General features: G+C 38.8%; 1 protein-coding gene across 2 annotated transcripts; it reads right to left on the bottom strand.

Annotated features, from left to right (window-relative positions):
* Positions 1 to 241: 241 nt before the first annotated feature.
* Positions 242 to 14,050, bottom strand: si:ch211-152p11.4 (regulator of G-protein signaling 8). 2 transcript variants are annotated; one of them, XM_067509853.1, is made up of 6 exons: positions 13,675 to 14,050; positions 12,181 to 12,723; positions 10,382 to 10,431; positions 10,013 to 10,146; positions 4,129 to 4,295; positions 242 to 1,021 (listed from the first exon to the last, which is right to left on the bottom strand). In XM_067509853.1, the coding sequence occupies exons 2-6, from the start codon at positions 12,676 to 12,678 to the stop codon at positions 851 to 853; spliced, it is 1,020 nt and encodes a 339-aa protein (XP_067365954.1). In that variant the 5' UTR covers positions 12,679 to 12,723; positions 13,675 to 14,050; the 3' UTR covers positions 242 to 850. The 2 variants fall into 2 exon arrangements, with proteins under 2 accessions (XP_067365954.1, XP_067365946.1); XM_067509845.1 differs by lacking the exon at positions 13,675 to 14,050 and adding an exon at positions 13,538 to 13,671.
* Positions 14,051 to 14,227: the final 177 nt, after the last annotated feature.

Here is a 14,227-nt window from a genome sequence, read left to right as displayed (position 1 = left end):
CTGCTGACTTAAAGATTAAATTGCTTAATGTAAATGTAGAATTTGTTCAGTTTGAGAACAAATGCTTAGGGAAGGAATCACAACAATAGCAAATTTATGTGTGGTAAAGCTCAACTGGCTTATAATTACAAATGATCAACTTTGCAACCCATGATTTGTTCCTTTCCACTGCACTTCCTGCAGCCCAGCAGCATGACACTACAGACTTTAGCTAGTTTGCAGTTCATTAAACTCATTCAGATAAAGCTAAATTATACAATCTTTATTTTTTACCTTTTACACATACAGTATTTCCTAACAAAAGCTGGTCACAGAGGTTAAAAAGAAAAACATAGATATTTTACTCTTATTACATGAGATGCAGTCATAGTGGCGTGTTTTTGTACCCCCACATAGTTCATCGGTCAAAGTACTGCTGTGTTGGTGTCTCTACATGTCTTATGGTACCAAACCAGACTTTCTCACTGTGCTGACAAGACTCTGATTAAATAAACAGATGGAAAATATAAATAATTCAGCTTTAGAGGAGTTGGGAGGTGGGTTTGGACTTTGGATGGAACCAGGCTAGCTGCTTCCCCCTGCTTCCAGTCTCTATGCTAGGCTAGGCTAATCCCATCCTGACTCCACTTGTGTATCACAGAGTTATTGGCATTATTTTACATTTCACAGCTACCATTTCATTTAACTGACGAATGTTTTTACACACACTGTCTAATGGGCATCAACATTTGCTCTATAGATATAAATGTAGATTGTTTTTATACATATTTCCTACACAGCAACTCAACATAATTCATTTGGAAACTACGCCACTGCTGCTCGTCCTGAGTTTGTGTGTGTGTTGTGGCCTCTAGTCGGCCTCTCGCAGTAAGGAGAGGTAGATGTTGGACTGGAGGAAGCGAGGATAACAGTCCATGTCCAGGAGGGAGTAGATGCGCTTCTGTGCATGGGATAAAGAGGTATGAGAGGGAGCCTGCAGCAGCTGGAGGGTCAGGTCTCTGGTCTTACTGTCCAGGTTCACCTGCAACAGACAACAGAGTCATTGTGCTATGCTGATTTAAAGGCCAGTTCCACTGTTTAGCCCCGGGTCTGACTGCTACTGAGATGTCTTTTTGTGATTTACCCAAAAAAAATGGTTATAAACATTTGATGGTTATAAAGGATGGTTATAAAGTAATTATAATTAGAAGAACTGAGAGCTACAGTTGGGTGCAAAAGTTTGCATCCTCTTATTTTGTGTATTAGACATTATCTTGTAGTTAGAAGTTAATGTCTTCAATTGTTTTTCTTTTGAGATGTAATATATGTCCGTACATTCCACAAAGTACTTCTGCAAGTTCAAATCAATTATTTTATAAAGGTCTAATGTAGCTGCTTTAGAGAAAGCAGTTGGAAAATCCTCCATGAGCAAATTATGGAAAGACATGGGCCTGGATTGTGTATGTAGCACTTTTATTGTTTTACTGTACAACTTTACAATTGTCAGGATGTACTACAAAAGGAAGAGGTGAGGCGACTATTTTATCTTTGTACAGCTAGTAAATGTCACTCAGTAAAGATGGTTCTCCTGAGAAAAAAAGGCTCCTTGAGAAAAGTGGTGGTAATGAAAAAAAAAAAAAGAGTCTTCCCAGGAGACAGCTATATGTGGTAAATACATTCCCAAATGTGGTGGTAAGAGACATGGACACCTGCTGACTAGTTTATAAAGAATTAAAGTTCTTTTGTTTTGTTTTTTACAAATATACTCCCTTCCCTCTAAAATTTTACATGAACAGTTTGTATGACCAGTGATTTTTGGAGGTTTTGTAAAAGTTTTACAAACATATCATCTCAGATTGTGACTTTTCTAAAAGCCTTTAATCACCCTAACACCAATTCACATATCCCTCATCAGCCTTTGGTTCTTAATATGAGGAAATGCCAAAATCACAACTGTTTATTTATTAATTGATGTTATCTTAGAACTAAAACTTTGAGGAATCAATTTACCCAGGACAGGACATGGCGTTTACCTGCGCTTACTGAACCAGGTTACTAAGAGAAATCAGCTTTCTCTGGTAATCGTGGAATGGTGTTTATATACACTTGAGAAACCTGGTTACTGAAATCCAGCTATACATGCAGCAGAGAAACCTGATTTCTTCTCCAACTCTCTCCACCCTGTTAACAATCTCTACTTTCATTCATTGTCTGCAGCCTTTTGTTATACACAGTTAGAAAAAGCTGATTACACCTGGTTACCTGTATACATGGCAAAGAATTTGACAATCCCATACAGAAATCCATCCATTATCTGGAACTGCTTATCTTATGTGGTTGATGTAGCCTATCCCAGCTGTCACTGGGTGAGGACTAGTCGCCAGTCTATCTTAGAGCGAACACAGAGAGACATACACAGACAGACAACCATTCACACTTACAATCACACTTTCACACCTAGCGGCAATTTTAGATTCACCACTTAACCCAGTATGCATGCCTTTGCACTGTGTCAGAAGAACATGCAAACTGCAGGCCGTGACTGGCCGTGGTGCAAACTTGTATTCTTCTAGCTGTGGCACTTCACCACTGTGCTGCTCCTGACAAAAATCTACCTGGGGAAACCAAGTTTCCCTAATCCCTTACCCAAGCTTTACCATTTACAAGACACTTAAGTAATCAGCTTTCCAGAGAAAGCCAACTGTAACCTGGTTACATAAGTCCATGTACACACACACACTTGTGAATCATAGAGTTAGAGGTTCTCAGTGGTCAGAGGGTGAGCTTCAAAAATGTTTAAAAGTGAATATAAGGCCGTACTGCTTTGTGCAGTTGTGTGTGTCTGACATTTCATTTAATATTTGATGACATATGCATGTGATGCAATGTTCCTTTTTCACAGACCACTGATCAAGTCTGATCAAAGCACACCCACACTGTCCTGGTGAACTAGATTAGATTTTGGGTCTTAAACTCTCAATAAAACTTTGACTAATGCTTGTTTGGTCATTGATAGTTATAGAAAAATACTTTCACATAACATCTTAAGGTTTCACAGGCTATAAAGCAACTTGTCCAGGACCTCGGCTAAGAGACCTCTATTGCACTAGTGGAAAAAGGTTCTGAGTGAATGCAGCTATTGATGTAATATTGTAATGTCAAAGATAAATCGCCCACACAGGCTTCCAATATTACAAAATGCTTCCAAAGCATACATAGTACTTCAGTAATAAGTTGGAAGTGACTTAGGTGGGGAAAAAAGACAAGTAAATCAAATTTTAACAGTTGGTACCTTGTCTGTGTTCATTTGCTTCAACCTTTATTTGACAAAACACAATGGACCACAAAGCAGGTTGCCAATGTCTTTTGGTGCATCAGACATGAGCTTGGGCTCATGCAACTCTGCAACATTTCTGCACAAAACTAAAGTATGGCTTTGCTGTTTCAGAGTTTCAGGTTTGATTTTGCGTGATTTCTCCCGTAGTTGTCTTTCTCCTTCTCTGTCCCTCTCTGGCCCTTTCTGCAGGTGTCCACAGCTTTGGAGCTGTGTGTTTTCTAGTGTGCAGCTACTGGTTCTACCAACCTGCCTGAAGTTTTGTTGTTGCTTTTTGTTGCTCTTTTCTTTTCTCTCTCCACTTTCCACTCAACCCAACTGGTCAAGGCAGATGGCCACCCACCCTGAGCCTGGTTCTGCTGGAGGTTTCTTCCGTTAAAGGGAGTTTTTCCTACCCACTTTTGCTTAGGACTTGCTCAAGGGGGAATTGTTGGGTTCTCTCTATACATCTTTATAGTCTTGACTTTATTCTTTTCAGTGCCTTGAGATGACTTTGTTGTGAATTGGCACTATATAAATAACATTTACATTTACAAATAAAATTTTTTAATAACATTTCTGTATGGAGCAGTGAATTATGTTAAATCACAACAGTTTTCTAAAGTTCTCTAGAACCCATGTGTCTATATTCCTCACTGCTGAACCTGAAGGCATAAAGTTCAAATGTTGTTTATGCTCTTGGCCTTCACACACAGCGATTTCCTGTGTATCACTATGATGTAGGTTGTAAATGACCTAAAGTGCATTCAAAAAGTTTCCCAAGTTCTTTGCAAAGGGGGTTTATAGCTTAACCAAGTACAAAAACAAGTGTGTACCTCCCGAGGGGCGCCTGGTTGGATGTAGGTGGAGCAGATGTTCTTGGCCCGTCTTTGCAGGCTGAAGTTGTTGGAGGAGTGTCTGTACTGCTCACAGGCCAGATAGAACTGCAAATTCTCCTCGCTGAACTCTGAGCGCAGGAATTCTCCAAACACTGAAACAGCAGCTGAGAAGAGGAGGAGGAAGTGGATAAGTGGGGCTTACCTCACCATGGAACGTCATAATATGCATGATACAAGAGAATGACGCCCACACACAGCACACTGACACAGCAGTTGTTCAGGCCTAATAAGGAAATGAGAAAGAAGTGTTGCCAGCAGCAACATTTCACAGGTTTATTGTAAAACATTGGCATGCAGCCATAAGCTCTGCACCATCTGAGGCATGGCTTGGTTTTAGACATATCTCACATGACTGACTGCTTTGCACAGAGGGGAGCTTCAAATTGCTTACGCAACACATAGTACAAGACTTCACAGTTCACACACAGAGGACAGCACTGCCAATTAGCAATTAGGATTAGCACAGATTACTGGGGTCAGTCCAGCTCTCTGTTCACTCACCAACCAAAAATATTCAGCTTCAAATTAGTGTAAATGTAAATTTGTGAATTTGAGGAATTAGGTCATCTGTCTATAAGGTTTGTAAATTTACATTCTTAAATATTGGATGTCCTTACAGCGATGTTATGCAACCCTGGAAAGAAGAAATAAGATGTTCTTCCTCTTACAAGTGAAGCGATAGAACATGAGTGTACAGTTCAGGACAAATAAGGTCATATTGTATATTTTTTGTTATGGTTAACAAATCCCATGTGCAGAGCCAAACCAACAGTGAGTTTGTATCAAAGCCTAATATGTCTTTAAAGCAATATTTCCATTTTTGTCTAAAAACTATGAGTGAAAACATCAGTGAGCAATACTGGTGCACTGGGTGACAGTTTTCCTAACTATCAACACACACACTTTAGTTTCTTTTTACTCATTCCTAAAGACACAATCCTACCGTCACAAATACTTCTTACCATATACCATAATCTGCTGCTGAAGCGATCCCCACCTAATGCGATATGTCCTTTTGTTCATTGTTTGGGAAATACCTATGGCTTTTTAAACATTGTACATTTGTATGTGAATCATCTTCAGGCATTTCTGCCTGTAGGGATGAGCAGGTTTTTAATGACAACATAGTATATGATGTGAGGCTCAGAGGTGCAGACATATTTTGGCAAATAGAACAGAATAATTTGAACACATATGGGATGGGTTATGGTAAATATAGTTCAGACATGCATGTTTCTATCAGGATGCACTAATCTATTTCTCTTATTTGTCCATATTTATTGCCAAATATCACATTATATCAATATTATATTGCTATATTGTGGTAGCATGCCGACAAGTTGAATAAAGATCTGTTTTCTAGTCAAAAAAAAAAAAAACACTGAATGAACTTTGGGGGAATTTTAATTTCCATTTTCATACAGAAACCTACAATGGTAAGGCAAAGAATTCTTCTGTCTACAGATGTTTTCTGTGGTTTTTCAGATGTTTTGATATTCCTGAGCTCCCCAGTGCGACTTTTCTTTTTGGAATGAACCAAAGATCTGATTGGGTCACACCATGAATGGATTGTAAGGAAAAAGGTTCTTTGGCACAGACAGGTAATAGTCCCCCATTGCTCCTACACAGGAGACTGTGACTGAAATAGAAACAAAATTACTACAAATGAGGACATTAGGTCATTGTTGGTCTTTTTTTTTTTACTAGGCTCTAGGCTCATTTTGTTTCTTACGGACATCTTTTGTTACCTTATGACTATTGGTCAATGTTTATATCTTTTGTGGTCATTTATTCTCAACTGAGCCCTGTTTCAAACAACACTCACTGATCCAGACCTCACCTGAAGAAGCTGTATGTGAGGACTCATATGTCAAAGGCAGTTAATTTGGACGTTAGACATAGTTTTCTCTACCATCTCCCTAGTACAAAGTCTGTGTCCAGTTGAGCACGTGTGGATAGAGCAGATCATTGTGTGAAGAAATCACATTGATTAAGTGGGCAAAATCTGAACCATACAAAATAATGCGATAGTTATAGAAAGTTTACTTACACAAACAGACCAACAAAAATGTCTAAACCTGAGAGATGATGAGAGACAGGACTTTTTGTCAATAAGGTTAAGGTTTGTGGTTGGGCTGACTCTTTTTTGGTCATGTTCAGTTTGATTTTGGTAATTTTCTGTCGGTTTGACATTTTGTCGTTTAACTGAGACTTGTCTTTTAAGCAAGAAAACTGTCCAAGGGCCACCTTGGTGCCGGTCACGAGCTTGTTTAAAATTGGAGGGTGACGGCAGAAAGGGCATCCGGCCTAAAAAACTCATGCCAAATTAACTTGCGAAACAAGTTACGCTGTGGCGACCCCTGAAGGGACAAGCTGAAAGCTTTTGATCTATTTTTTGTTTTTGTTTTTTTACTTTGACTTTTTTGTTTTGAGCCCCTAAATTTAGGGCATTATGTACTAAAATAGCTGTAGATTCCAAATGGTTCCAATTGTTGATATAATGGTGACAATGTCCTCACTATTTTATTCCCTGACTGTAATCTGATATAAAACATAAATTTGTCAGTACATGTAATATAGTAATATATATATTTCTTGTTACATATCAGCCAAGATGGATGGCGAGAATGAATTACAGTGTCTGTTATGAACTGTGCTCCTTTAAATGCTTTGACTTAAGCAAATCTAAATCCATAGCAGAATTTCATATTGTGGTAAGAGGAACAGAAAAAAGCAGGTTTAAATATGTAAAATGCCAGAGAATACTTATAGAATAGAAGCAAATGGAAAGACTCTCTGTCATTCAAAATATCACGTGGGGCTGTCTGTGCTATCACAATGTATAATCAGGGCCTCTCCTGCTTTTGTTTATATGGGTGACTTTGCAAGTATGTCACTTGACACTGGAATACACAAAGAGAAACAATACTACCAGGAAACAGGGATGTGATGAAGGAATCCACCCACACAGAAGTGCAGGTTGCACACAATGTTGCAACTGTAGTTCTTGTTAATGTCAAACTGATCAAACATCACTAGCTGGAGAGGCTCTTAACTGGATTGTTATTTACAGCAGGGTGCAGTAGTTTAGTATCTGAGCTATTCATAGAAACAGCAGGGGAAGTGATGTTCACTAGCTTTATTGCCCAGCACACAGTAACCTGTGACAACTGCTCGGATGTCAACATCAGTTCAGTATGACACAAGTTCAGATAGGACCAGAGGAACTTGAGACAGATTTGACATTGTGTTGCACAAAAAATCTCTCCGAGGCAGAAGTGGTGAGTCAGTTAAACGCCAAGATGCAATGTGTTGGTCATAACATCAGTGATAGAAGAACTATCATGGGCCTTATGTGTACTGTCTCCTCAGGGCCTTGGACATGTTGAGTGCGTTTCCTACATAATCAGAGTAGTAGGGTCAGAGAAGCCTCACTGTGTGCTGTAACGTCTGAACTGTTTACTTTAGACTGTGTTTACATTAGTTATATTACTTCTTCTCCCTTTTTCTTGGCACATTTCTAGCTGGATTACCACCAACTATTGTTTCAGCCCTTATTATCACATCACTCTCTGTATGCTATAACCAATAAAGGGACCCCTTATCTTGACATCTCTCAAAAGCAACAACCTAGTGGCCCAAAACTCTGACTGCATTCATCAGTGCCTGGTCACACTACCATCTATACCCTGCCATATTTAGAACCAAGACACATACATTTAAGCATGCCTATAAAAGGTATCACATAAAAAATAAATATAACAACATAAAAAGACTTTTTCTTGTCAAACTTAAAACACATAACTACAAAGTAAGACTTTTTATAGGTACTGTACATTTCTTCAAAGACACTGAGAAAATCTTAAGCATCTTTCAACTTTGATACTAAATTGTAGACTAATAGTAAATAACACTGACTGCGGAGGTCCAAATCTGTAAATCATATTAGCAAACAAAAGGAAAGAATATGGAGGGACATTAATATCCAAGTAAACATGATTTGTAATTAAACAAAATTTCACACAGAGCTTATATCAATCCCTCAGTACTTAAACAAATGGACCCAAAATCCTCGGATCTTTGCCTGCTGTTGACAAATGGGTACTTTAAGTCCTTGTGTGTTTTATTGCACAGCTAAAGTCCTAAAGAGAGGCAGAGAGCCTTACTTGTTTAAATCACAGATTTAAAGATCAATAGAAATTCAGTTACTTCAATTTTTAATTGGGGACTTTTCTGGTTTACAACTTGAGTCCTAAGGTTTTAGTTTTAGGAAAACATTGTATTAAACTGTCCTCTGACTTCACTGTATTAAAATATATTTTTGCTAGATAAAAAAGTTCCTCCAGACAACACCATGTGGAGATGATCAGTTCAGGTGATGCCATCTGGAGGAATAGTGAAGAGACATTTTACTATAGAGAATAACATGCCCTGTTATAATGGGTCTGATCAGAAATGATGATCACTTCCACTTTGCCATGCCTTCAAAATCCCTTTCATCTCTTTCTTCCCCATCCTCACCCTCCTCTCCTGCAAGTTTGTCCAATTGATCATAGGAATTCCTTCACTACTACCACTTTCTAGAGTTTGTGGAATTCTACCAATCACCTACAGTATCTTCATGGGCCTGTGCTTAATCGACATGCACCACATCAGAGGTGGGCCTCAATAACATGTCAGATGTATGCTATAAATGACAGAATAATTATCCTCCCGAGGAAATCTAGCTGGGGAAATCACTTCTCTCTAATCCCCTACCCTAATTATAACAACTCATTCACATCATGACATTTAGAAGTCAGCTTAGACTAGAAATCTAACTGTAACTGGCTTACTTAAATCCATGTAAATTCTATTATTGGCAAACTCAGGCTGGACAAGTGCAAAAGTGCCCTTGGAGAGTTATTTAGATATAATATTTCTATTATATATTTAAAACTCTGCTTTTTACCTCATAGAAGCATATCATCTCAGTAGACCACTTTGATCAGAATGCTGGCCTACTTGTGGTTCCCAGAATTTCCAAAGGTAGAATGGGAGGCAGATTTAGGAAGGAGACTCCCTATCTACTTTTAAGCCTAGACTTAAAGCCTTGGTCTTTAATAAACTTAGTTATAGTCATGCTGATATAGGCTTAGACTGCTGGGGGACCCATCCCCCAGTGCACTGAGCTCCCTCCGTCCTCTTGTCCCTCTCTCCTCTCACCCCAAAATTGTCACCACTATATGACATTAACTTGGTGTGTTTTGTCCTGTAGTTGTCTTTCTCTTTCTCTGTCTCCCCCTCTCTGTCCCTTTCTGCAGGTGTCCACGGCTTTGGAGCTGTGTGTTTTCCAGTGTGCAGCTACTGGTCCTACCAACCTGTTTTGTTGTTGCTTTTTTGCTCTTTGCTCTTTTCTTTTCTCTCTGTACTTTCCACTCACCCCAACCGGTCAAGGCAGATGGCTGCCCAGCCTGAGGCTGGTTCAGCTCGAGGTTTCTTCTGTTAAAGGGAGTTTTTCCTCTCTACTGTTGCCTAGGGCTTGCTCGAGGGGGGAACTGTTGTGTTTTCTTTATACATCTTTATAATCTTGACTTTATTCTGTAAAATGCCTTGAGATGACTTTTTTTGAATTGGCACGTATATAAATAAAGTTGAATAGAATTGAATTGAATTGAATTGAATATCTTGCACTTTGGTTTGTTCAGTGAATAGAAAAACAATAAAAACCACTGTTGTTAATCCACATGTACACCAAAATACAAAGATATGTCTGTTACTTTTTAAAAGAAATGCTTTAATCAGATAGTGAAGTGTTTTTAAGTGTGTAAGCAGGACTTACTTTGGCTGGCCAGCAGGGCGTTCAGGGACTCAGCCCATTTCTCCAGCTCTTCTCGACTAATGTGCCTCTTCTTACCATGGCGCACCTGACTCCACTGATGCATGAAGAGCAGCCGAGACCTCCTCTCTGTAGCACTGTGGACCCAGACCACATAAAGACAGGGATGGTAATAACAGACTCTACCAAAAGATGCCCATGACATCTGAGACAGTTCTCAAACTGGGTCAAGATGATAGTAGCTAAGTGACTCTCTTTTATGTCTAGTGTGTAGAAGACATATCACCTGACTTATTTGATGTAAGATCATTTTTATCAATTAGTAATTATTTAACTGAACATTAAAATAACTAAAAATATTTTTTTTCTCACCTTTCTTTCTGTTCTGTGTTGACCAGGTTGGAGTTTGAGGAATGCGGACTCTGAAAAAGCAACAGAAACACTAACTAAAGATCCTCTATAAACTGGGTTCAAAACATACATTATTACTTTGCCTTTTTTTTAAAGAAAATAAATTGTAAATAAAAAACTGTGATACCACTTTATAGTATGTACACCCTGTATTCAATCAGAGCAAGTGATCTAGGCAATGGTCACAAAATCAAGACTTTGGAAATTGATCAAGAAATGGAAAATATTGCCAGTCATCCAGAATTTCTTGTTTGTAGTTTGATTTCAAAGAAAAAAACTGTCCCAACTCAAGGTGCACTCATTGGCCTTTTCCAAATCATCTAACAATATGACATGGTTATCAGTCTTGGTCGTTCTGGAGATGCATCTATTGACATGGAAGCTCAGTAGCTACATATGACTTCATCCAGAGCACTTATAGGACATCATGTTGGTCTGATATGTTAACAGTTGCTTTAAACAATAGTCAAGTGTCCGGATACTGAATGAGGTCTTACTTGTTGTAATCATACCTTTTGTTCATACCAGCCATCAAGGGGTCTCTTCTTAAGGCCTTTGTAATGAGCTTTTTAAACCAAGCAGATATTTACTAAAGTTAAAGTGTTTTTAGTATAGAATCCCTGTTTGTGTTTTCCTGTTAAGTTATTGTGGAATGAAAGTCAAAAAGAAGGTAACACTTAAACCTCGGAATATTTTTACTTAATGTGACTTATTTGGAAGGTTGAATTCTTTAACTGTCTTCAAATTAACTTTCTAATAGTTTGGCACAGACTGTGCATTTGGCCTCCATTGCTTACATGGGAAGCATCTTTTGGAGGAATCTCTTGAAGGCCTGTGTTAACAAGAAAAACCTGTTTCGGTGTTTACACTGGCACTTGACTGTTGTTTTCACACAAAAAAAAATGAAGCTGCCCTGTACCAAAACCATAGTGCAGAGATTCCAAACACAAATACCTCATATAAAACGTTCAATAATTGTACATAAAAAGCAGTGGCTCAAACAGCATTTGAAGAAGCAAAAGTAAAAGTACTCTTCATGCAGAATGGCTCATTTCATGTCATTAAACATAGCATTATTTAGTTTTTTAAATTGATGCATTCGTGTTGCAGCTGGTAACAATGGAACTTATTTAAAAACATTATTCACAGTTTTAAAGATCATGTTTTAAACCCAATACTGTGAATTACTTTACAAACCACTGAGTTGTTTGTGATTTCTTTTTGGAGATGGATAAAGTCTAGTATGTAGTAGTAAAATGGCATACATGTACCATATTTACACACTGTAGTGAAGTCACACTATGAAGTAGCAGATTATCATATTTGCAAGTGCCCTCAACTTAATAACTTAATAACTTTTTCTTTTGTTTTTCAGCTCATGGTTTTCATTCTCCAGTCCATGAACTTCCTAGTGCAGACTTAAAGCTCTTTAAAGCAAAGAGCAAACAGCTGCTTTTAGCCTAGAAACACAACTTCAAATGAATAGTAAAGCCACATTGTGTCTGCTGAATGTGTACATGGACAATTGTTTGCTTCCACGACTGCAGAAGATAATATTTCAATGCAAATCTACTGTTTTAACAAAATGAATGGAGCAAAAACCAGTGCCTGGAAAGTAGAAAAAAACTGTCCAGCAATAATAAACATTTGGTAAAAAAGTTCAAACCTTTAATCTAAATGATCTAATTAAGTTTAGGACATTTTAAGAACCTCCCTTTATGCTGTTATACAGTGTAGGGTAAACTTAACAGGTGTCCCACCTGTCCAAACAGACTCTTGAGGTGCACTTTAGCGGATGACAGTAGGGGTTTAGGTTGGTGCCTGTAGTGAGATTTGGAGGAGAAGGGGCTAGAGTTTGACGAGGGAGACGGGGAGGGCAGCTCACATGTTTCCACATTCTCAGTGCCGCTTCGGGGGCCTGGGGCCAGCTGGCTGTCACTGTATGCCCTGCAGCCCTCACTGATGACACACACTCCAAGGTGGTTTTTATCCTGTTTCCCCAGATTCTGTATGTTCTCTACACTGACACTGTGCTCCTTGGTCAGCTCCCTCTTTCCTGCCTCCCCGACACTTGCTCTGGGCTCCTGGATGGTTGGATTCAGGTGGGATGACCTCATATCCACATAATTTTCCTCCACCTTAAGTGTGTAAGTGCCAGACTCTCGGTTATTTTGAAAATCAGAGTTCTTTGGTGCTGTTCTTTTCCATGGGAAGAAGTCAAGATCCAGGAGGGATCCCTCAGAGCTGAATCTACGCATGACAGCTGTATGAGAAGTGACAGAGAAGGGTACCAAAAGGAAGTGCTGCAATAAAATGAAAAATACAAGCACAGATTAGCAATGAGGTACATTGCTTAAGAAGAAAACTTTCTGACTGGTGAATACAGCAGTGAAAACTAGAGTTTGGGAATGCAACAAAGCTCGACAATCACAAAGGTAGATTACAGCGGCAAATTGCTGATTATAGATTCAGGCAGCTGACATAAATAACAAATACAAACTGATTGTATTTAAAAAAAATTTACAGAACTGGACATCACTGTAGCAACTCAATCGCTTAGATTTCTATGGAAATGTGTAACACAGCCTCCAGTTTGCACCTGTAGACACTAATGTGTGTTGTGGTTCATGATACAACTCCATTGTACTATACTGTTCCTGGAGGAACAGCATTTAAGTCCATGGTCTGTCTGTCTGTGTTTGGAAATAACAATAAAGCTACTTGAAATTAATCAGTGATTTTAAGTCACAACGTTAAGCTACTAAGTTATAATTTTTATATACTTAAGTAATAATTTTCTTATCATGAATTTTATATTTTTCTGATGGGCTTCCAATAATATGATCCAAAATAAGGAACCAAAAAGATGATACTGTATGTAAAAATCCAAGTAACGTTTGTCGATAACTGATTTCAATTAGCAACTTACAAAACTTAGGTAAGTAAACAAAAAAGTATTAGTAAATAAGTATGAGATTATCTGTAAATTTTAGTTGTGTCTTTTGCAATTTTACAACTCAACATTTTTGTCACTTTTGAAAAGAACTATTTTAACCTGTGTTAACCTCTTAACTGCGAACTGAAATAGAAAACAGTGCTTGTAGAACGGTCATTTACCACTGTTTTCTTGCTTGAGGATAAGTTTTGAGTAATTTCATGACATCCAGCCCTCCTATTGTCAGCAGTGGGAAAACCATCAACCACTCTGACTTCCAGCGCTCGACCGTGATTCATTATCTCCAGTGTGTGTTTACCTCTTCGTCCAGCAGTTAAGATTTGTCCATGGCAAATCGTCGGTGTCCCCCGATCACATGAGCAACATGTGCGTGAAGGTTCGGGATCCAGAAAAGCCGATTTGAGCTTTTACATACGCTCCTACTGCTGCTGCTGCTGCTGCTGCTCTCTTGATTTGATTTTGGTTCAGTCAGCCGATCGGGAATCGCACTTTCCCCCCTACTCGAGCGTTATCATATGCTCACAGACATGAACTCAAACACAAACACTTCGCGAAATGAAGGCGGATATCAGTTCAAGTTCGTTTTCCCTGTAACACTTGAATGACTTAAATTGGCCTCCTCCTTATGACTGCAGCCACTCCTTCACTTCTGTCTGAACTTGTCTGTATGGTCAGACCGAGACTTGTTGCGAGAAGCTCTGAGGTGTGTCTTTGCAATCACGCACGACAATCCACTAGTACAGGCAACAGTGTAGCGCAGTCAGGCGAGAGAGCTCTGTGACTGTGTTAACAAAAAGGACTGGAGAATAAAATGAAATTGGCCAGACAAAATCTCTCACCTTATTTCAATA

The sequence above is a fragment of the Channa argus genome, chromosome 1 (genome assembly GCF_033026475.1).
Source record: "Channa argus isolate prfri chromosome 1, Channa argus male v1.0, whole genome shotgun sequence".
Taxonomy (NCBI): Eukaryota; Metazoa; Chordata; class Actinopteri; order Anabantiformes; family Channidae; genus Channa; species Channa argus.
The sequence above is the reverse complement of the archived record's forward strand: the minus strand, read 5'-3'. Positions and strand labels throughout refer to the sequence as shown.

Excerpts from the sequence above, each read along its gene's own strand:
- si:ch211-152p11.4 (XM_067509845.1), bottom strand. The coding sequence starts at position 13,654 with ATGAATCACGGTCGAGCGCTGGAAGTCAGAGTGGTTGATGGTTTTCCC. Across the intron at positions 12,724-13,537 it reads CCTCAAGCAAGAAAACAGTG|CACTTCCTTTTGGTACCCTT; the intron begins GTAAATGACCGT and ends ATTTTATTGCAG. Across the intron at positions 4,296-10,012 it reads CGCCCTGCTGGCCAGCCAAA|CTGCTGTTTCAGTGTTTGGA; the intron begins GTAAGTCCTGCT and ends TCCTCTTCTCAG.